Here is a 24,615-nt window from a genome sequence, read left to right as displayed (position 1 = left end):
ACTTGAACTCATGACACTGAGATTAAGACCTGAGCTGAGATCAAGAATCAGATGCCTAACTGACTGAGCCATCGAGGTGCCCCATGGGTCTTGTTTTTTTTTGTTGTTGTTGTTTTTTTAAAGATTTTATTTATTTGAGAGAGAGAGCATGAGCCATGGGAGGGTGAGGTGGCAGAGGGAGAGGGACAAGCATACTCGTTGCTGAACAGAGAGCCCGACACAGGGCTCAATCCCAGAACCTCAGGATCATGACATGAGCTAAAGGCAGACACTTAACTGACTGAGCCACCCAGGAGCCCACTGGATCTTATTTTTTAATCTATTCTACCACCCTATGTCTTTTGATGGGAGTATTAGACCTACTTGTATGTTTCAAGTAATTATTGATAGGTATATATTTATTGTCCTTTTGTTAATTGCTTTCTGGTTGTTTTTGTAGTTCTTTGTTTCTTCCTTTTGCTCTCTTTCCTTTGATGACTTTCGTGTTATGTTGATTGTCTTTATTTTTTGTGTACCTATTACAGATTTTGGGTTTGTCTTTACCATGAGGTTCATATATAACATTTTGAATATGTAGTAGTCTATATTAAATCAGTGGTCACTTAAGTTTGAACAAATTCTAAAAGAAAATTTTCATTCCCCTCCCCCCACGTTTTATGTATTTGTTATCATATTTTATATCTTTTTATTCATAATTTCTTTTGATTATGGCCTTTTCTTTTTCACTTAAAGGAGTCCCTTTAACATTTCTTGTAAGACTAGCGCAGTGATGATGAACTTTAACTTTCGTTTTTCTGGGAAACTCTTTATCTCTCCTCCAGTTGTGAATGATAACCTTGCCACAGTGTTCTTGGTTTTTTTTCCCTTCAGCTCTTTGAATATATCATGCCACTCTATTCTGGCCTGCAACATTTCTGCTGAAAAATCTCATAGTCTTAAGTGGTTTCCCTCGTATGTAACTTTTTGCTTCTCCTTGCTCTTTTTAGAATTTTCTCTTTATCTTTAACCTTTGACATTTTAATTATATGTGTCATGGTGTGGAACTCCTTGGGTTCGTTTTGTTTGGAACTCTTTATCTTTCCTGAACCTGTTTTCTTCCCCCAGGTTAAGGAAGTTTTCAGCTATTATTTCTTCAAATTAATTTTCTCCCCTTTTCTTTCTCTCTTCTCCTCTGGGGGCCCCATAATGCAAATGTTTGTTCACTTGATGTCATCCTAAAGATTGCTTAAAGCTATCCTCATTAAAAATTTTTTTTTTCTATTTGCTGTTCAGCTTGAGTGCTTTCCATTACCTTGTCTTCTAGATTGCTGATCGTCTCTTCTCATCTCCTAATCTATTGTTGATTCCCTCTAGTGTATTTTTCATATCACTATATTCTTTAACTTTGGTTCTTTCTTATATTTTGTATCTCTTTGTTGAAATTTTCACTGAGTTCTTCCACTCTTGTTTCCAGTCCAGTCAGCATCTTTAAGATCATTACTTTAAACTTTATCAAGTACATTGCTTCGCTCTGTTTCATTTAGTTCTTTTTCTAAGATTTTGTCTTGTTCTTTTGTTTGGAGCATATTCCTCTGTCTCCCCATTTTGCTTGATTTTCTGTGTTTGTTCCTTTGAATTGAGTAGAACAGCTACTTCTAAACTTGAAGGAAAGGTATTATGTATGGTCATCCTGTGTAGTCTTTGTGTCCCTAATAACTTTGGCTGGCTGGCTGGAACTGTGGCTGCCATGGGCATGGAGTCCCAGGCACTCCTTGTTTGGCCTGCCCTGGTAGCATGACTGGAGCTGAGGTGGGCTTAGGTCAGGTGGTCTCAGGGCTCTCTATGGAACAGGAGGTCTGGCAAGACAGCTACAACTGAAGTTGGTGTAGGCCGGGGCAGTCCCTGGGCTGTCTATTCAGAGAACACCCTGGCAGGATAGCTGAAGCTGAAGTGAGCATGGGGCAGGGCTGTCCAGGGCCTCTCTACCCACAAGGTTCACTGGGAAGACAGCTGAAGCTGAAGTGGGTGCAAGCTGGTTGTTCTGGGGAGCTCCACACAAGGGGTATCCAGACAGGGTGGCTGAACTAAGATGGGTGTGGGTCAGGGGTTCTTGGAGCACTCTGTGCTGGGGGAGTATTAGCAAACTGGAGCCAGAGTAGTATGGGCCTGGGTCTGGGGTGTTTTGCTCCTGTGTGTGCCACCTTGCTGCATCAGCTGGAGCTGTAGTGAGTACTGACTGGGGATGTCCTCCTGGTGGGCGCCACATTAGTGCTGCCTTGGTAGGATGGCTGGGGCTGATGTGGGCTAAGTGTCTGGGGCTCACTGAGGTAGTAGGCCAGCTAGTGCACCCAGACCCTGCTTCTGTCTGTACTGTCAAGGTGGAGGAGCATAAACTGTGGCACTTGCAGCCCCTATGACCTGGAAAGGTTTCCAGCAGCTCCCCCACCATTTGGTAAAATTCTAGGTCTAGTTTCTTTATGATCTAGCTGCTGTTTGTACCTCTGTATTATACTAAGGCTACTATTGCTGTGATTATGCCTCTTCTGAATGCTCAGAATTTTATTGATCAAAATTACTAATATCAGTATTAGGACAAATCAACATCACATACTTCCTCAGGTGACACAGTGAGAAAGACACAGCATTACTCCTGGAGTATTCTTATCAAAAATGTCTAAAATAAATTTAATTATAAGGAAACATCAGACAAACCTAAATTGGGAGACATTGTACAAAATAATTGGCTAGTACTCTTCAAAAATATCAAGGTCATGAAAAACAAAGACTGAGGTGAGGAACTGATTCTAATTATAGGAAGATAAAGAGACATGACAACTAGATTTACCACCTTATTCTAGATTGGATTAGAAAAAGGACATAAGTGGAACAATTGGTGAAATTTGAATAATGCATGCAGATTAGATATAGCATTGTATTAATGTTAAATTTCTGAATGGAAACTGGTATCTGGCACTTGGCCACCCTTTCCTTTCAGTACTTGGTACTTAAGAGCCGGAAAACCCAGTTAGCATATTTTACTTGTCTCAGTTTGCCATTAACAATTCACAGTGAATTACCTATGCATATGTATTTTCATATTGTTGGTAATGTTTCTTCAGAGTAAATTCCTGGACATGGGATTTCAAAAGTTAAGTGCTTATGTCACTTTATTAGATTCCAGATTGCCATGCAGGTTACATTCTCACTAACCTATTACCCCACAGCCTTGCCAATAGAATCCGTTGTTAGAGGTTTTCATTTTCCCAGTCTGATAGATGAGAAATTTTATCTCACAATGGTTTAAGTGTACATTTCTCCAATTGTGAGTGATGGTAGAGATGTTTTCATATGTTTCTGGATCTTTTTTTTTGTATCTTTGTGAATTATCTAGTTATGTCTTTTCTTTATGTTTCTACTGGGTTTGGTCTTTTCCCTCTCCTTGTAAAGAATCTTCTCAAAATTGATTAGCGTTTTTAGGTGTTTATTTTATATGTATATTGCAAATATTTTCTCAAAATTTATGAATTTTTTTGGCTTTTATTGCCTTGTTTTTACCATGCAGAATTTTAATTTTTCTATTGATTTTTTAATCAATCATTTTTTCTTTCTTAATTTCTTTCTCTCTCTCTCTTTCTTCCTTTTTGCTTTAGAAAAACTTTTCTCTGTACTGAGGTTAAAAAGGAATTCATTCATGTTTTCTTCAAGTATTTATAGATATGAATTTAGATTCCTGATGCATTTAGAATTTAATTTTGTATATGGTGTGAAGTCTGGATCTAATTTCATCTTTTATCCAATGGCTCCCATTTATAAAAAAAAGTCTATCTTTGACTTAGTTTGAGATGCCATCTTTATCATATACTAAATATCCATAAATAATTAGGTCTATTTCTGGACTTTCTATTCTACTTACTATTCTTTTTGTCAATTCATGAGCAAGTACCAAACTTTTAATTATAAAGGCTTTATATATGTTTTAATCTCTGATAGGGCACTTTCCCACATAGTTTTTCAATATTTTTCTGGCTAGTCTTGTGTATTTGCCCATATGAAAGTTAAAGTGTTTGTTGATATTTTATTGGGATTAGACTGAAACTTAACTTAGAATTGACATTTTTATATTGTTTTGTCAACCTATCCAAGGATAGGTAACATCTTTAAATGATCTAGTTTTGTGATTTTTCAAGAGTTTTCAAAAGATTTCCTCATATAGGTTTACAGAAGTTTTAGGTTTTGTTCACACAGGTTTTATACATTTCTTGTTAAAGTTGTTCCTAATCTTTAGTGTTATTTTAATTGGTGACTTTCTTCTATGATGTCTTCTACATAGTTATTATTTGAGTATTGCGAAGACTTTTTGTATATTTTTTATCCTATTTTCAGAATTCTTTTATTGTTTGAATTACTTGTATCATTGATTCTCTAGACTCTTCCAGGTATATTGTATCATCTGCAAATAGCTATTTTACTTCTTCCTTATGAATTCATATGCTTGCATTTATTTATTTATCATTTATTTATTTATTATGTTCAGTTATTTATTATGTTCAGTTAGCACATAATTAGTTTTTGATGTAGTGTTCTGTGATTCATTAGTTAAGTATAACGCCCAGTGCTCATCACAGCACATGCCCTCCTCAATAACCGTCACCCTGTTTCCCCCTCCCCTCACCCTTCTCCCCTCTGAAACCCCCACATTGTTTCTCATGGTTCATCTCCTTCTTAATTGATTTCTCTTAATTGTATTAGCTGATACCTCTAATATGTAGTAGTATTAGGGATGGTAGTAATAGTGGGCATTTTGCTTTGTTTGTGATCTTAGTGGAAATGCCTCTGGTGTTACTTTAGTAGGATGCTATCTTCAGGACTGTGCTATGTGTGTATATATGTAGGTTTGTATGTGTGTATTATCATTTTAAGAAAAATGTCCATTAAATGAAATTTCCTTGAATACTTTTATCATGATTGGGTACTGAATTTTGTCAAAGAATTTTTTTAGTATTTATGGAGATATTGATAGGGTTTTTCTCCCATTTCATCTATTAGCACAGTTCATTATATTAATAGATTTCCTAACATTGAATCAATCCTATGTTCCAAAATAAATTTAATTTGGTTATTTTATTTTATTACATGATGTTGGATTCCATTTGCTAATATTTAAAATAGTATACTTTTGCACTGTTATTTATAAATAATATTGGTCTATAGTTTTCTTGCATTGTGTGTTTTTTGCCTATCTTTATTCAAGTTTTGGTATCAGTTTTGGTATCAGACTTACTTCATAAAAAAGAATTGTGAAGTGTTTTTTGTTTTCAGTGCTTTGCAGTAATTTATAGAGTCTTGGAACTGGTAGAAGTTTGGTATGATTACTGTATGAAACCATCTTGGATGGTGCCTTTCTATGGATTCGTTCTTGATCACTTTGTCTATTTTATTTTTTCAGAAATTAGTTTCTTTAAGCTTTCTATCTCTAATGGGGTCAATTTTAGTAATCTGTATTTCCCTAGGAAATTACCATTTCATCTGGATTTTCAAATATATTTTTATAGAGATTTGTAAATTAGTTTCTTAGGAATTTTAAGTATTTTTTCTATTTCATTAGTTATTCCTCCCTTGTCATTTTCTATTTTATAAATTTCTACTTTATGTTTTTTCTTGATCAGGTTAGCTAGTGGTTTATCTATTTTTTAAATTCTTTAAAAATCTAGGACTTTGTTTTATTAGGTCTATGTTTTTTTTAGATAATGTACCTTATTTCATCTTTTAATATTACATTTCATTTTTCCTGCTTTCTATTTTGTACTTTTTTAAATATTTTGTTGAACTAGGAATTTGTTGACATATCTTTATTGATAAATGCTGTGTTTTTAGTGTAGTACTATGAATTTAGTACTGTAAATTTTCCTGTGGTCTCTATTTTAAGTATAATCCACAGACTGTTATATGTAGAAATTTTGTTTTTATTTGTTAGAAATTATGTAATTTGCATGTTTTCCTTCTTTTGCCCAGGTTGAAGTGCTTTTTGTTTTTTATTTTGTTAAATGATTTCTAGTCTTATTACACTGCAATCTAATAGTGTTGTTTATAGCACATATACTTTATGGTACTCACTGATGTTTTCTTTGTGACCTAATACATGATCAATACAAACTAGATGTGTTCTCTATTATAAAGGTGAAATGTTTGAAATACATTCATAATGTCTACTTCATTGGTTATGTTCATTAGGTCTTCTTTGTTCTTATTCCCCTCCTCAACATTTCGTCTGTCTTTTAATGAGAGTGGTTTACTGAAGTCTACTCATTGTTAATATATTTCTGTCTCCTTGCATCTCTTGTCTTTGCTTCATTAAAGTATTGCTTGTTATTTGGTGTGTAAATACTCATAGTACATACGACTGATCAGTAATGTTGTCTTTATTATGGTGGTTGTTTTTACCAGTAAAAATTTTACCCTTTTTTGTTTAATGCAGACTATCCCTCACTGCTTTCTTCTTGCTTCCCTTTTTTTGTCCATCCCTTTAGTTTTAGCCATTTAGAATCACTTCCTTTTAGATATACTTTTTATATACCACACTGAGATGTAATTATCTTTTGCTTTCTGAGCCAAATTGAAATCTTTTTCCTTTAATAGATGATTTAATCCCATTCACATTTACTGATTTAACTAAAATGTTTGGTTTCAGTTCTCAAATTATTTTATAATTATGTGTATTGTATATTTACTATGTTTCTTTCTCTACCTAAGGATACTCTTTGGAGTTTTATTTTTAAATTTAGAAAGGTATATATTTTTGTTCTAGTGGGTACCTGTGTACTTTTTATTATCTGGTTTGTCAAAATTTTTTTTTTTTTTTAAGATTTTATTTTTAAGGAGTCTCTATACCCAACATAGGGCTCGAACTCATAACCTGGAGATCAAGAGTCATGCTTTTCCAGCTGAGCCAGCCAGGTGCCCCTGATTTGCCAAGATTTTAATGGTATCCTGTAATACCTACATACTGCCTGAACAACAGTCATCGACATTGAGCTCACTTTTCTTTTTCTTTTTTTCTGTCCTTTTCCTTCTATTTAAAAAGTGCGTTATTTCTACTTTGTCTCAACATATAACATTTGTACATTAATTTTCCACCCTTGTCCCAATCCTTCTAGGGTATAGAGATGGAAAACTAATATAATCTATACTTTTATTTATTCAAATTCTTACCATTGGTCTTACTGCTGAAGTACTCCTAGTCATCTCTTGATCAGATGAAACGTATCTACTAATAGATTTCTTGAGGGCTAATATAGTATAGAATTCCCCACATCTTGTATGTTTAAAACTGTTTTACTATAACCTTAATATTTGAGGCACATCTTGGCTGGATATAAATTTTTGGTCCATGCTTTTATTGAGTTTTAGAAAAATGCTCTTTCTTTGCTTTGCATGCTGTTTTTAAGAATTCTAATGGGAATATAATTCTTTTGTCCTTCTAAATATATAGGCCTTGAGATTTCTTTTTTATATCTTTGACATTTGATAGTTTTACTTGGCTAATTAGTTAGCTAATGATATGAAACAAATTACTTTAAGAACTTAGTGGCTTAGGGGTACCTGGCTGGTTCAGTTGGAAGAGCATGCTATTCTTGATCTCAGGGTCATGAGTTCAAGCCCCATGTTGGGTGTAGAGATTACTTAAAAAAATAAATAAACTTTAAAATATATTTTAAAGAAGTCAGTGGCTTAAAAGTAGCAGTAAATATATGTTAACTCAAAGTTTCTGTGAATCATGAACTTGGGAGCTCCTGTGCTAGTGGTCTGGTTTGAGGTTTTAGTAAAGCTGTTGGCTGGGACTGTAGTTATCTGAAGGATTGAGTTGGATCTGCTTTTAAGATGACTTGTACACATACTGGCAAGCTGGAGCTTGGTTCTCCATATGAGCTTCTTCATAGAGCTGCTTGTTGTCCTTAAATGTTACTTACTTCCCCTAGAGTAAGTAATCCAAGAGAGAAAATGGAAGCTGTAGTGTCTAGCCTAGGTTTTAGTTGTTTTGGGTGACAGGCTAATTTGGTCCCTATTACGCCATCCTTGTTGGAAACAGAAATCTTAGCCATTATTTCTTTAATAATTTTTATGTCTCATCCTGTTTTTTTTTTTTGCCTTTGTGATACTTCAGTTGTGTATATGTTTGGCCTTTTAGGGTGTAGAATCTATTATTTTACCCTGAAGAGCATCGATATTTTATCAGTCAGCTTGGCTGAACTCAAACTCTAAACTTTGTCTTCCTGTAGTGGACAGTAACTCAAATCTCTGTTCAGTTGTTTAGACTTTTAACTGGCTGCTTGCCCACACTTGCATAGATTAGAGGTCAGCCAGATATTTGGGCAGAATTTATATGAAGAATTTGGGGTTCTCCTTCTCTAGATCTCTCATTTCTGGACTTTCTCCAATTGTTTTATATCTCTTGCAGTCATTCTGAGCTCTTTTTCAAATTCTGCCTATCAATAAACTCCAGGTTTTTATTCAAGTTTTTAGTTAACCCCTTTCAGTTTCTCCTTTTGGTCACTCTCCAGTTCCTTCAATTATTTTGTCCAGAGTTCATATTACATAGGAGGATTTGTTTTTAATGAAAGTTTTATGACACTATTTTAAAAGGTTTCTGCTTCATGAATCTATCTTAGTGAGGCCTTCTAATTATGCTATTTAAAAATTACAGAACCACCCATCTCCTCCCGGTGCTTCATTTTTGTACACAACTCTTATCAGTTGACGTAGAATGCGTTTTAACATTTGTTTGTTTTCTGATTTCCCCAACTAGAATGTAAGCTCTAGGATCAGCAGGTTTATTTCCCTCTTGTTCAGTGCTATTTCTTCAGTTCCTAGAACAGATCAGATTAATGCTTAGTAAATATTTCTGTAGGCATGAATGAATCAATGCATTTCTTTCTTTCTTTTCCTGCATCCTTACATAGTGCCCGAAAGGCAGTGGATGAGGAAGAGGAAGCAGTTGAAGAACGTCGGAATACGCGAACTATTTGGGTGACTGGCAGAAAAGGTTTAACTGAAAGGGAAGCAGCAGCCCTTATTGTGGAAGAAGCCAAAATGATTCTGCAGCAGGACTTAGTCGAAATGGGAGTACAATGGAATCCATATTCCCTTTTAAATTCTAATACACACTCATTGACCAGCAGTGAGTCAGAAGTAAAGGAACAGAAATTTATACCCCAAACTAAAAGATCTTGTAAAAGATTAACATCAAAGCAAAAAAGTAACTCGATGTTTAGGGATTCTTCTGCTAAGCATTCACCAAATACTGTGCAAGATTTAGAGAAAAGTGGAGAGCGTACAAATTCCTTTTATGATAAGTTAGAGAATGGGAATCAAGAACGCCAGGCACATTCCATTTCCAGAGCAAGAAAACAGGCTTCTTTGAATATAAGTAAAGAAAAGCTAAGAACCTCTCTGAATGAGGGAAGAACACACACTGAGAAAGTTGTTCAGACTCTCTTATTTGAGAAAACAAAAAAAGAAGCTCTGAGTTTCAGTTCAGAAAAGATGAGTACTGCCTCTGGATCTTGGAAACATAGTAAATGTGTAAAACAATCTAGACACAGTAGCCCTGTGAAAGACACTGGGATGTATAGAACTGATTTACAGGAACAAACTATATCTAATCCTGTTTATTGTGGAGACTCATTTACCTTAGATGAGAAGAATGTGGAATTTAGAAGTCCAGAGCCTTTTGCTAAAAATGTATCTTTCTGTGCTGAGGGAAAATATAGCAAAGCATCATTCTCATCACAAAGAGAACAAAGTTCACAGAACAAAACAAAAACTAATGATATTTTTGTGGAACATTTTATCACACGATCCCAGAGTAAAAAAGTGACTTGTCAACCTACTAGTATGGTTAGTGAAAATGGAAGAGGATTCGCTGTTGTTGATTCAGAAAAAATAAACACAGTCCTGATGGTACAAAATGATTCAAAAAACCAGAATGTTTATGTAAAACACAACACCCACTCAATTAACCAGTGCCCAGAAAAACAGTCTGATAAACAGACAAACACTTATACCAAACAGAAAAAAATAGTAGAGAGACAAATGCCCTGTGAGACAGGCAGTAGTTATATGAATAGAGACTCAAATGTTATTATCAAGTGTGGAAGTATGAAGTTTAATGGTGAGGAAAATAAATCAAATAATTTTCAGGTATCAGGAGATAATATAAGTAGTGCTGAGATACTCAGAATACATCTCCCAACTGGAGAATCAGGAGGCCAGCAGGAGAATTTTCTAAATACCTCTAGAATACAAGAAAAAACAGAAGCTTATGCAGCAAACAAAACTAAGAATAATTGTGTTTCTGACTTAGGTTTAGTTCCTTGTGAATTTGAATATAGTTTCTACCTGGATACTCAGTCAGAGGAAATAATACAACAGATGGCAACTGAAAATGCCAAACAAGGAGCAAAGGATGCCAATCTGGCAACAGGGACGAGGCAGAAGAGCTTAGACAACCAGAGTTCGGTATGCTCTTTTCAGAATGAGATTCATATTACTTTTCCTGGTGAACAACATTCTCCAGGAGTGACAAATATAGATCATTTGGAACTTAAGACTGTAGATACTATGAAACAAGGCACTGATTCACATGAGGTTGGTATCCTGACTCCAGAAAGCTCAATTTTTCATTCCCCAATACTCTTGAGGGAAAATGGCCCTTGTTTTAAAAGGAATGAACTTTCTGTCACTGACTCTCAATTAAACAGTTTTCTTCAAGGTTATCAAACACAAGAAGATATGAAGCCAGTTATACCTCTGGTTCCTCAAAAGAAAACTACCACTGGTATAGAAGCAGAATGTCTGCCAGTTCCTGAAACAAGTTTGAATTTGAGTGATAGTTTACTATTTGACAGTTTCAGTGAAGAGTACCTAGTAAAAGAACAACCACCTGATATACAAGCGAAAGAACCCCTCTCTTCTGCACTAACATCAAACCATTTCAGTCATTCTGTGTTTCTGCAACCAGAGGGCCCAATTAGAAAATCAAATACAAATGAGAATCAAAATAATCAGCAACAGTTCTCTTGTTTCAGTGATGAGTCTATTATATTTTCAGAAATGGATTCTGCTCAGATGGTTGAAGCTTTGGACAATGTAGAAATATGTCCTGTCCAAGAGAAACAGAATACTGCAGTATCTCTTAGAGAATTAGAACTAAGTCATCCAGTGACTGTAGGTAATGATTATCCACAAAGAGAAGTAATTGGGGGAGATAAAGATGAAAGGTCTCAAAAACCCAAATTAACTGAGACAGGGGAAAATAATTCATTGATATGGTCAGGGGCATCATTTGACTTAAGTCCAGGACTGCAGAGAATTTTAGACAAAGTGTCCAGTCCTCTAGAAAATGAAAAGCAAAAATTAACCACTACAAACTTGTCTAGTTTGAAAGGAAAAAATACAGAGGTAAATGACAAACAAAAAGTGATTTCAAATGTGGAGCCAAATCAAGTCCAGGGAATCTCATTTTCCCCTAGTATTGAAGTAGAAAGCAAGATTGGGGCACTGGAGCCCAATGCCCTTCATGCTGAAACCTCATCCCACTTGCCTTGTAAAGAGAACTGTATAGTTGATGATAATGGACTCATTCCTCCTACACCTATTCCAGCATCTGCTGCTAAGCTGATATTTCCAAGTATTCGTGGAACATCTTCTGTAAAACTTCAGAAAACACATAGTGTTTTACAGCTTGGTGAAAGTTACTCATTTGGCTCATCTTCAAATATTAAAAAACAAGATTTAAGTTCAGAGAGTAGAAATGGTTTAAAAGAGGACAGACCTATTAGAGACACAAGTTTTTCACTGCAGTTATCACAGGATGGATCGCAGTTAACTCCAGCCTCGTTCAGCCCAGGAAGTTTGGCCATAATTGATGTAGCAAGTGACCAAACTCTCTTTCGGACATTCATTAAGGAGTGGCAGTGCAAAAAGCGATTTTCCATCTCACTGGCTTGTGAAAAGATCAGTAATTTGACATCCTCTAAAAGTGCTGCTATTGGTGGTAGGTTTAAGCAAGGTAAGAATTTTTTATATTCTCATGTTTATATGTAAAATAGTGGGTTGGGATGGGCCTGAGCCATTTCAGACTTGGATATTAAATGTAATAACTTTATTCAGAGTTTGAAGTTTCTTCTATGTGGGTTTACCTGTAGAATAGCCTATTGTTGAGAGCAACTAGATTAATAATAGTTGCCATCTGGTATAAGGGATGGGTGACTCCAGGACGTGGGTGTGAGAGCCAAGCCCTGAGAAAAAAGCTCAAGCTGGGCTACTGAACTGATGCAGACCACCAAGGCACTACTCATTCACCTGGCTCTGATCCACTGTTGTAGCTGTGGTCTAATCAGGCCTGTGCCTCTTTCTTCATAAGCCACAGATCCCACCTAAACAGCCTTTCTAGAGTAGATCCCCGCACTAGGTGGTCCAAAGAGAGTTCCAGACCAGTTCTTTTCTCTCAGGACAAGGACATAGCAGCTAAGCTTATTGCTGCTGCAGCCACCACAGTTGTGGCTGGCTCAGGGGGCCAGCAGCGGAACAGTGTTTGGCATCTTGACCATTGGGTGTATCAGAAATCCATCTCTCAAACAACAGCTCTTTCTTGAGTTGCTATTCTGGACTTTGCCCTGTGTCAGTCCATGGAGCTCTTCTGTTTGTTGCCTTCCTAATCCTTTTCATTTTATGAGGCTTCACAGAGGTCACCTATCTGTTGCTGCTTCTTCAACTCCAGGCCATATCTAGTGCTAGAATATGCTAAGATTTACCATTAAACATGATGTTTCTCTTTAAGAAAATCATATATATATATATATATATATATATATATATATATATATATACACGTGTGTGTGTTTTTATGACATATATGATTACATATTATTAATATTAGAATATGAGTTTGTAAAAACTAAAATATATATTTTGAACAAGGATTGCCTTTTTTGGTATCTTAATGATATAGCATCATGGTTTTTATTAATCATCAGTGCTCATGAATTATTTTCTATTAAATTGTAATATCCTTATTCACTTATATAATCACAAAAGTACATAGAAAAATGACTATATTTTAAACAATGTACATTAACTACATTTTTCAGTACTTATCTCAAGTTGTACCTCCAACTGATGTCCATGAATCTTGTGCCAAAATGTTGACCCCAAAGCCTCATAGAGTCCTTCCATGTTTTAAGAGACTTAAACCTTTCATTAAATAATGCCACACGTGTATATTCCTGTCTTACTTCATGACAATAAGGATTTTGTATCATGGGGAATAGCTGTAGTCAGCTTGACAACCTGCTGTGGAAAGCAAAGATTTGATCAGATTTCTTAAATCTCTGTGTTTATTAATGGATTTGTTCATAGAAGTTTGAGTATTTGATCTTCAATTCATGGAACATGTGTTTGGTTTTTAATTTTTTTGAGTATAGTTGACACAATGATATATTAATTTCAGGTGTACAACATAGTGATTCGACAAGTTTATACATTACACTATGTTCACCAGGAGTATAGCTACCATCTGTCCCCATACATTGTTATTACAGTATCATTGACCATATTCTTTATGCTGTGCCTTTTATTCCCATGACTTACTCATTCCATAACTGGAAGCCCCTCTCTCCCACTCCCTTTCACCCATTTTACCCAAACCCCTACCCTTCCCTTCCCTCTGGCAACCAGCAGGTTTTTTTTTTTCCTTTAAATTTTTTATTGTTGTTAATCACCATACATTACATCATTAGTTTTTGATGTAGTGTTCCATGATTCATTGTTTGTGCATAACACCCAGTGCTCCACACAGAACGTGCCCTCTTTAATACCCATCACCAGGCTAAGCCATCCTCCCACCCCTCTCCCCTCTAGAACCCTCAGTTTGTTTTTCAGAGTCCATCGTCTCTCATGGTTCATCTCCCCCTCCGATTTACTCCCCTTTATTCTTCCCCTCCTGTTATCTTCTTCTTTTTTTTTCTTAACATATATTGCATTATTTGTTTCAGAGGTACAGATCTGTGATTCAACAGTCTTGCACAATTCACAGCGCTCACCATAGCACATACCCTCCCCAATGTCTATCACCCAGCCACCCCATCCCTCCCACCCCCCCCACTCCAGCAACCCTCATTTTGTTTCCTGAGATTAAGAATTCCTCATATCAGTGAGGTCATATGATACATGTCTTTCTCTGATAGACTTATTTCACTCAGCATAACACCCTCCAGTTCCATCCATGTCGTTGCAAATGGCAAGATCTCATTCCTTTTGATGGCTGCATAATATTCCATTGTGTATATATACCACATCTTCTTTATCCATTCATCTGTCGATGGACATCTTGGCTCTTTCCACAGTTTGGCTATTGTGGACATTGGCAACCATCAGTTTATTCTCTGTATTTATAGGTCTGATTCTGCTTTTTGTGTTTGTTTATTCATTTGTGTGTTTTTGTTTTAGATTTTACATAAGAAGTGAAATCATATGGTATTTGTTTTTCTCAGTCTGATTTATTTCACTTAGCATAACACCCTCTAGGTCCATGTTGTCTCACATGGCAAGTTCTCATCCTTTTTATAGCCGTGTAACATTTAATTGTATATGTGTACCACATCTTCCTTATTCATCTATCAGTGGACACTTAGGTCATAGAGCACATGTGTTTATGACAAGTTTTATGTACTTTTTGTGTTGACTAGTACTTTCCATTTTTCATTCAACATACATAAAACTGAGAACATTCTCTGTGCTAGGGATTAGAGGGATAAAATTCTTCACTTAAATTTAACAAATATGTGCCATTTACTTTCAAGATATTGGGGATCTAATTGCAAATAAGATAGACTGATTTTTGACCTGCATCTGTAAAGTTGGAGATGCCTTATTTTAGAACAGATGTGGACTCTAGATACAAAAATCATACCTGATTCTTTACCAAGAAGTAAGATGCTTGATTTTCTGGAATGTCTTAGTGTTAAGAATTGCTGAAGCCGTTACAAAATTTTTGTTGCGTGCAAGTGGTCTTTATTTCTGTTTGAGTTATAGCAATTCAAAATGCAGCTTTAAAAAATTTAGTTAACAAGCATTTTAGTCATTATTATAGATCTATTTTAAGAGATATTTGGTAAATTTTTCATAGTGACAGTTATTTTAATAGATGGGAAGCCTAGAAAGATCTTACATATACTTAAAAGTGACCATCCAAATAATGCATATTTTAGGGATCTGGAAATTTTGCCAAATAGTTTTTGTATTATTATCATTGTTTTTTTAGCATTCAGTTTAATGGCTTTATTTTGAGATTTTTAACTATTTCACTTTTGATTTACTTAGTTAGCTCACCTCAGAAAACCACTATTAGAGATGATGGTGTTCCTATTAAAGGTTGTGATGACATCCTGGTGGTTGGTCTGGCAGTATGCTGGGGTGGAAGAGATGCCTATTATTTTTCATTGCAGAAGGAACAAAAGCATCCTGGTAAGTAATCACTATTTGACTTAATCACCATTTAATTTTAATATAATCTCTATTAGGATAGTGACCTGTTTGTTGAGAATAATTTCCTGATACTTAGAATTTATTTTTAGGCTTAAAAATTCTTCCTGGGAGGATAGTGGCTGTTGTGTACATTAGTTCATATATTAACTAGAACGAATGTCTTAAGCACCACCTTTATTCCCCTTTACTTATCACATGGCTACTGATACTGTCTTTTCTTCTTGAAGGCAGTGGACACTTAGGGACTTCCTGGCCACCTTGAAGGTTTGTTTTTGAAGATTGGATCATAGCAGTTTCTTTTCAGACTTTTTTCGTGTTGTTGACTGGGTCTGGAACTTATTTAGAGACAGCAATGAGCTGAACATCTACAGTAGTTGAATCATACAGACTTTGTAGATGTGTATGGAATTGAGAGGATATGATTTGGAAATACCTTGTGATCTTATTACAGTTTTTACATTACCTAGCTGATAGATTGGTTTTAGACAGGACCAAAATTAGTAAGTAAACATTTTAAAGAATGCCATATAATATCTCTTCCTGAGTAAGCATGAAATATTTTCAGTTGTTTCGAGGGAAAATGTGTTATGTTAAATAGATACTTGAACTTCTGTTTTTTTAGATCTAACATTGTATGTTCATGCTAAATTTTTTTGAAAAGTTCATTTAAAATTCATTTCAAAATACTTTTTATGCCTTTGGGGCACCTGGGTGACTCAGTCGTTAAGCGTCTGCCTTCGGCTTGGGTCATGATCTCAGGGTCCTGGGATCAAGCCCCGCATCGGGCTCCCTGCTCGGCGGGAAGCCTGCTTCTCCCTCTCCCACTCCCCCTGCTTGTGTTCCCTCTCTCACTATGTCTCTCTCTGTCAAACAAATAAATAAAATCTTTAAAAAAAAATACTTTTTATGTCTTTAACTCCTTATTCTGAGAAATGTAAATTTATTTTTAGAAATCTTGTTATTTAAAAATTTCACCTAATTGAATAGAGCATTATTAATTACATAGCACAAGCCTTAATTTTTAGAATATGAAGCACTTCATCTATGTAGCCAACATGACCTGAATAAGGTTATGCTGAATTATTGGTTCCATGGAGCTAGACCCTTGGGCTTTTCAGTCTTTTCATTAAAGATTGCTGTTTCAAATGAATGCATGTAATTTTTGCCTTAAGACTCTTTGTTTGTTTGTTTTCTAAAGAAATTAGTTCCAGTTTGATCCCACCTTCTCTGGATCCAAGCCTGACTGTGAAAGACAGAATGTGGTATCTTCTATCCTGCTTTCAAGAGGAATCTGATAAAGAACGTTCTATTATCATCTATGACTTCATCCAAAGCTATAAAATTCTTCTTCTGTCTTGTGGGATCTCCCTGGAACAAAGTTATGAAGACCCTAAGGTTTCATGTCTTACCTAATTTTTACCATACTTAAAACAATTTTTAATGTGTAGTGTTAATTCTTAAATGATTTGGTGTTTATTTAGCTCCAAGAACGAAGCCTAATTTTTTTAGAGTAGTCACTCCTTTATCTAGTAATCTCATTCACCCAGAACAGAATGTGATGCACCAAATACCTCTGTGTAGATAAAAACAGAGATTCCACAAATTTGAAGCACTAAAGTTCATATCTTTCTGCAGAGATTTAAAAATTTTTGATTTTGGTTATGTTTGAAGTTTTCTGTTTCTTAGTAAATTAGAAATGAAATGAGGACTGTCAGATTTAAATATATGATAGCAGGATGTTTCAAATATCCATGAAGACAGAGGCAGAAAATAGGAAAAATGTGTAAACCTTAGACAGCAAAAAGAATAGTAGTTAGGGCTATTTAGCATAGGACAGATTACCTTACTAGCCCCTGAGAACTTTGCTATTATAATAGCAAAGCATGATACACTTCTCATAATGATGATTCTGAGTTATTAAGGAAAGGGTAACTTATTGTAACATACACTTTACAGTATAATGCATTTTCATAAGACATTTATTTACAATATCATAGCTCTCAAAGGGGTATCATTTTTCCCCCTGTTGATACTGGATACATGAGGCATATGGAATATTAATTTTGAATTGATATATGATATTACTTGGTTGTTATTCGCAGTATAATCAATAATAGGATAAATTTTGGTTTCTTAGTTTCTTTAGCTTTTTTGGGGAAAGATTTTCAAAGGCAGTATCAGATAAACTGAAGATACTGTCCTTTTCTGTAGTTCAAGCTAGGCTTGGTTTACATGTGATAAATTCCATGTAGTTTTTAAATTGGCCTTCCCTGGATATAAAAAGTTGTCACTTAATTTTGATGTTCCATACTAGTCAGTCTTCAAAAAAAAATGAAATTTTGCCATTGCAACAACGAGGATGAAACTAGAGGGTATAAATAAGTTATATATAAGTTAAATACAAATAAGTTAATCAGAGAAAGATAGTTATCATATGATCTCATTCACACGTGGAATATAAGAAACAAAACAGGGGATCATAGGGGAAGAGAGGGAAAAATAAAACAATACAAAATCAGAGAGGGAGATAAACCATAAGAGACTCTTAATCGTAGGAAACAAACTGAGAGTTGCTGGGGTGGGGGGAATGGGGTAACTGGATGATGGACGTTAAGGAGGGCATGTGATGTAATGAGTCCTGGGTATTATATAAAACTGTTGAATCACTGAACTCTACCTCTGAAACTAATAATACAGTATATGTTAATTAATTGAACTTAAATTTAAGAAAAAAATTCAAAAAAATTTTGATCTTCCAGAGTCCAAAATGAGAATATGGGTAATACAAGTTTCTCATTAAAAATCTGAGATGTACCATCTAAGATTTATTGTAGCGCTTTTTGCATAAACTACTTGAAATATTCCATAGTTGATTTTGTCAATCATAACACTTTTGATGCAAGAAGATAAACTATTAATTTAAAAAATCTCGCTTTTATAAGAAACATTTGCCAACTTTTACATCAAATTACCTTATTCAGTATTCTCTAAAAGGTTTCTGATCGCCAATTTCTAATGTGGCGGGGGGTCCCCACACCTCCAACAATTCTCTGGGTACCAGCTGATTATCCTACAATTCAAGTCAGTTCTGACACTGCCTACCCAGGTTGTTATGCTTCTGACCCACTAGCTATAAATCAAAGGTTCCCACCACCCCCTCCTTGGGTTCAGTTAACTTGCTGGAGGGGCTCACAGAACTCATGAAACCAGTTTATTCCTTAGATTACTGGGTTTTTTGTTTTTTTTTTTTAACAAAAGATATTAAAGGATATGAATCAACAGCCAGATGAAGAGATATATAGAGCGAGGTATGTAGGAAGGGGCGTGGAGCTTCTATACCCTCTCCAAACACACCACTTTCCCTGCATTTCCATGTGTTCACCAACCTGGAAGCTCTCCAAACCCTGTGTTTTGGGTTTTTATGGAACCTTCATACATAAGCATGACTGATTAAATCATTGGCCATTGGTGCAACCTCCAGCCCCTCCCCCATCCCAGGAGGGGTGGGACTGAAAGTTCCAACCCTCCAATCACAGGGTTGGTTCTTCTAGCAACCATCCCCCATCCTTAGGTGACCTAGGGACATTCCAAAAGCCACCTCATTAACATAACAAAAGACACCTTTTTGTCTCTCAGTTTAGCAAATTTCAAGGATTTTAGAAGTTCTGTGCTAGAAATGAGAACGAGGACCAAATACATATTTCTTGTTAGTCACAATATCACAGTCTACCCCTAGTCTTCAAACATGATTGTTATAACGTGATTATTATAGCAAAACAATAGTAAAAGTCAAAAGTAGTTGGCACATTACTGGGATCCCATTCATTTATTAACTATCCAGTCCATCATCATTATCATATGAAAATGTCTCCCAGGTTTGTAGGCTTCCATTTGATCTTACTAGGTTCCAAAAGCAAGAGGGTTTGTCAGCAATATATGGCTTCACCCTTTCAGGCATCTGGCATAATTGAGCAAAGAGACAATATCATCTCTTGCTTAGAGCTTCTTTTGAGGTGTTAATATTGGATTTTCCTCATTACATAACCCATTTATTCATTTCTTTACCCATAGCTACTATTTTTCCTTCTATGCTTTTAACCTTTATGTTATAATTCCAAAGGGCCTGATGGGGCAGGATGTGCCTTCACGCCTTCTGGCATGATTATTGTTTCTTGCTTAGGAATCGTCCATTTCCATCCCTTATACTTGTAGCCCTGGTCCTGTGACCCCTGCATCAGCTAGGAGGAAAAAAGTTGAGGTGATGTGGGGAAGAAAGTATACCATCTTTCCCATCCTTACTTCCCCAGATCCAAACAGAGAAGTATATCCAGTGGGGACACTCCTTTAGCCCCCCTCATGTTGATGTTGAGTGGGAGCACATACTTATGAAGACATATAAGCCAGCCTTGCTGCCTTTATCTATTTTTAGACAACCTATGTTTTAATTGCCCATTCCAGTTCTCTATCAAACTAGTACCGAGGCTATCTCTTTGCCCCTTGTAGAACATTATGGGCTATAAAGTGTGTTCTTTGGTCTGAAGAAATGATGGTCAGCCATCCAAACTGGTGCAGTATCTTCTGTTCTGGTTCTTTTATAGCACTCAGAGCATTTGTATCTACAATCAGGTAAGCAAAGCATGGTCCAGAGTCAATGTCTGCTCCTATCTGGACCCATTTGTACCTCCCCACAGAGGTACAAGGCTACTAGCATTAGTCTCACCTGTCAGCTATATTCCTGGCCTTCCTACCGGGTAATCTGCCAAATAACCATCTGCAGTCTCTGACACTCTTGTAGACAGATACAGTTCATTTTAGCCTTCTGTGCCTCAGAGGGTATAAGAGGAATATGTCTAGATTCAGCCTGTCTCTGCATTACTACAGTGAACCATGTCCCCTCATTCATGGGCCCAGGCGACCATCTCAAAGGGGCATGCAGGGACATCTGCTTGATAATTCTAGTCACCTTCCAAACCTAGAAGGCAGCTCTTGTGAAAGGCATTAATGTGTCCTACTTTAATGCACCCCTTCAAATGCAATTCAGCACACCAGGACGATCTGTTTCTATCTTCTTTGAATAGAATGACGACTTTCCAAAACAGGGTATTGTTCATTCACTTTGGAACTGCCATCCACAAACCTAGCAGCTTTTCGTCAGTCAGTTAAGAGCTGTTTATAGAGCACTGTCCAAGTAACAGTAGAATCCAGCAGCAGCTTCTCACACAATTCCAGAGTCAAGCCTAAGAGAAAAGAGGCTCCCTGCTCTTGAGCATCTCTTCTTTGCATTCCCCAGGCAGCATGATCCTGTATAACCTGTTTCCATTTTATTATGTAACTCTACTGGGCACTGCCAACTCCATTAGAGCATTTCTCAGATATCACCTGTGTTGGGTGGGTATTTCAGGTTTCAAGATCATGTTATATACTTTAGTCATAAGAATAACTTCAATTAATGATGTCAATAGCAAGGCCATAAATACCCTCAAATGGAAATTCTCTTGTTTAAAGTCCCAGTTGTCATTGTTGGGAGGTGCTCACAAGCTCTTGCCATTAGCTCCAGTCTCCACAAAGGGCTATTGCACAAAGAATTTGTTGCTACCAGCACTCGAGCTTCATTCCACATTGTGTGGGCTCAGGCAATCTTATTGGTTCGCACTGAGCATTTAACATTGCTTGAAGGGTGGGATTTATATGCCTTGTGTTTTACAATACTAATTATGGGATATGTTCCTCTGTTAGACATAATGTCCATTCCCAAAATGCCTTCAGGTAAAGACCCAACCACTTCATCTAAAGCCTGTTCAAACATCAATTCTCCTACAGACTTTTTCCTTTCATTCCATCAACTCTCATGTTTCTAACCATAACCTCCATTAGGACTTCATCAACATGTTTTAGTTTTACAAAACTAGGTAGGTAGAGGAAGTGTTCCCCAGCCAGACATAATAAATTCAGGTAAAGGAGGTCAAGATTTTATTTATTTGAGAGAGAGAGCGCGTGCGCGCACGGGTGGGGGGAGGGGCAGAGGGAGAGGGAGAAGCAGACTCCCTGCTGAGCAGGGAGCCAGGGCTCCATCCCAGGACCCCAGGATCATGACCTGAGCTGAAGGCAGATGCTTAACTGACTGAGCTACCCAGGCGCCCGAAGGAGACACAACTTCTTTACATAATACCTGCTTTAACATTCCAGTTTACATAATCCTATCAACCATTACATTTTTACAGTTCTCTTATTCTAATTGGAGCCGAAGTCAGGGCTTTACCAATGGGTTTTAGTACCACGGTTCCTAGATCTCTCTCTTCCAGGAGTCCAGGAAACTTCTCTTTTCCACCCCCTGACAGTTTTACCTACTCTTGTCTGAAAGGCTTTATGGGTCCCCAGGGAGGAGTTGAGTGAAGGGACCCCAGCCCTTTTATCAGTCTTTAACTTGATTAATCTGCCTAACCACTGATTGCTGGTCAGGTTTCTCATTGTAACTTACATCTTTGAGCTTTTTAAATTCTCCATATTATGGTAAATAGAGCAGTCTTGTTTGGGGCCCTTTAATGGGGGTTGCTTTGACCCACCCAACCTTTGGTGATGCTTTACTAAAATATTTTTTTAATCCATCAACACCCATTTTATTCATCACATTTCTTACTAACCATCTAAAATTTTCCATCCTGCTGAGGTGAGTCCTGAGACTCTTCCTTTTCTGTTTCCTCTTTCTCTTGTTCTTATTTCTCTTGAATATTTGCTTCATATTCACCATATTTCTTAACCTTTTAAAAATTTCCACTTTGTTGGGAAGTCTCTTGACCTCCCCCTGCCTCTTTCCATTCTCTTGTCGATAAACCTAATGTTTTTATTACCATCTCTAAGACCTATGAGTGGAAGCTGAGAAGGCAAATTTGATGAGGCTTTCCAAACTGTCCCTCAGTTTTGCAACAGTAGGGTTATATGGGGTACCTGTGTGAAAGGGGCCACCTTAAACCACAGCATTTACTATGACCTGAGTAATAGATTTCAGCAGATCAATATCCCAGTTATCATAAAGCAGTCCCATATGGCTTGCATATGAAGAATATCAGCTGCTTCATCTGGGGTGTTCCACTTGGCATTTATAAGAGAAGAGGGACAGTCCCCCTCTCAGGCTAAACAGTCTTTATAATGGCTTTTATCCAGTGCACCAGGCTAGCTGTTCCCATAGGAATAACCTCCCGTGTGTCTGGATCACATACACTCAATTTTGATTGTACCGTAGTGAGCTCTGGGTCCTACATCAACCCTCTGCTCTTCCATCCTGCAGCATCCCAAACCAAACACTCCTCCTAAATCACTCTCATAATCCATTTTAGTTATGGTTCCACAAGAAGCTGATGATACTGATCCACAAAATGAAACAACTCTGTCACACTATACCCCCTGGTTTTGATAGTTTCTAGGTATTGCGCTCCTACGCTGATTACCTTATTGGTGACCAGAGGTCTTAGGGGTGCTTTGTGTTGCCCCTGCACAGTTGACTTTGAGGCTAGTGGCTAAAGCTCAGACTGACTCAGATCTGAGTTTGGTTTACCATCAAAGCCAGACCCAACACTTTCCTTTACTTTTATTTAGCTATCACAGATAACAGTAACCAAGAGATTGTATGTTTAGTGTGCTTACTGGTTTTTTTTTTACTTATATATCCAATGAGCCAACTCCTCAGGAGTTAGGTCTGCCATTTCTAAATTGCATTAGTAACTTTTACCCTTAGTAACTGTAATGTAGCTACAGTCTCATACATGCGTCACTAGGTAGCCATCCAGGGATCAAAGGATCATCATCCCCCACCCTTTTATCCTTTCTCATTATAAGCCATATGTTTCTGTGAGCCAGGCCCTTCTAGCAAGACCCACTTCTCTGACACCAAGTAAAATTGTTCTGAGACCAATTCTGATATGTTTGTAGGGTTTCTCCTATACCATCAAGCAGTGCTGGAAACACCAGATGGGTTTGCTACAATTCAACTCAATTCTGACACTACCTCTCAGTGCCACATTACTGCCTGCTCTTTTGAGGTCAGCTTCAAGCCCAAGTTAACACCTATACTTCTGACCAACTGAATATAGACTAGAGAGTCCAAGCACCTCCTTCCAAGGACATCTGGCAAGGATGTCTGATGCCTGTTCTAAGTCCAGGTTCTTACCTGTATTTCTGACCGACTGACTATAAATGAGAGGTTCCTGTGACCTCCTCCCCCTTCAGATTCAATTAATCAGGTGGAGGGGAGCTTCCATGCTCAGTCTAGCCACACTACTCTTGCCGGCACCTCCATGTTCACCAATCTCGAAGCTCTCCAAGTCCTGTCATTTTGGATTTTTACAGAGCCTTCATTACATAGGCACAAACTGATTAAATCATTGGTCGTAGGTGATCAATTCAACCTCCAGGCACCTCCTAGCAGGTCAAGGGACGGACTGAAAGTTCCAACCCTCCAATCACAGGGATGGTTCCTCGGGCAGCCAACCCCCATCCTTAGGTAACCTAGGGGCATTCCCAAAGTCACCTCATTAACATAACAAAAGGTGACTTTATCTCTCAATTTAGGAAATTTTAAGCGTTTTAGAAGCTCTCTGCTAGAAATGGGGACAAAGACCAAATTTATATTTCTTATTACAATTCACAATATCACACTCCTCTATCAAACTACATTCTTAACCTAAAGAAGAAGTAATTGAGTCATGTAATTGTCAGAATTATGAACAGGGCTTAGATTTCCTTATTCTAATTTAGTTTTGGTCTGCTAGATCACCTAGTGCTAGAAACTACAGGAGACAAACCATAAGAGACTCTTAATTATAGGAAATAAACTGGGGGTTGCTGGGGGTGGGGATGGGGTAACTGGGTGATGGACATTAAGGAGGGCATGTGATGTAATGAGCACTGGGTGTTATATAAGACTGATGAATCACTGACCTGTACACACAGAACGCAAACACACACACACACACACACACACACACACACACACACACACACGAAACTACAGGTCTTCCAATCTGGCAGGGAAGCTAAAAATAGCAATCAAATGATTTGTTGGGTGGCCCTGTTGGCAGGCCCTTATCCTGAGGGGAA

At 37.0% G+C, this 24,615-nt stretch overlaps 1 protein-coding gene across 1 annotated transcript in view; it reads left to right on the top strand.

Annotated features, from left to right (window-relative positions):
• Positions 1 to 24,615, top strand: part of POLQ (DNA polymerase theta) — a 126,897-nt gene that overhangs the window by 51,207 nt on the left and 51,075 nt on the right. The window contains exons 16-18 of the mRNA XM_025874979.1: positions 8,937 to 12,046; positions 15,358 to 15,501; positions 16,721 to 16,917. Coding sequence (XP_025730764.1) covers positions 8,937 to 12,046; positions 15,358 to 15,501; positions 16,721 to 16,917 — 3,451 coding nt within the window. The remainder of the gene's footprint in view (positions 1 to 8,936; positions 12,047 to 15,357; positions 15,502 to 16,720; positions 16,918 to 24,615) is intronic.

This window comes from Callorhinus ursinus, unplaced genomic scaffold (genome assembly GCF_003265705.2).
Source record: "Callorhinus ursinus isolate GAN/ISIS: 27379988/994484 unplaced genomic scaffold, GSC_fseal_2.0 scaffold1, whole genome shotgun sequence".
Taxonomy (NCBI): domain Eukaryota; kingdom Metazoa; phylum Chordata; class Mammalia; order Carnivora; family Otariidae; genus Callorhinus; species Callorhinus ursinus.
This window is presented reverse-complemented; position numbering and strand designations above follow the sequence as displayed.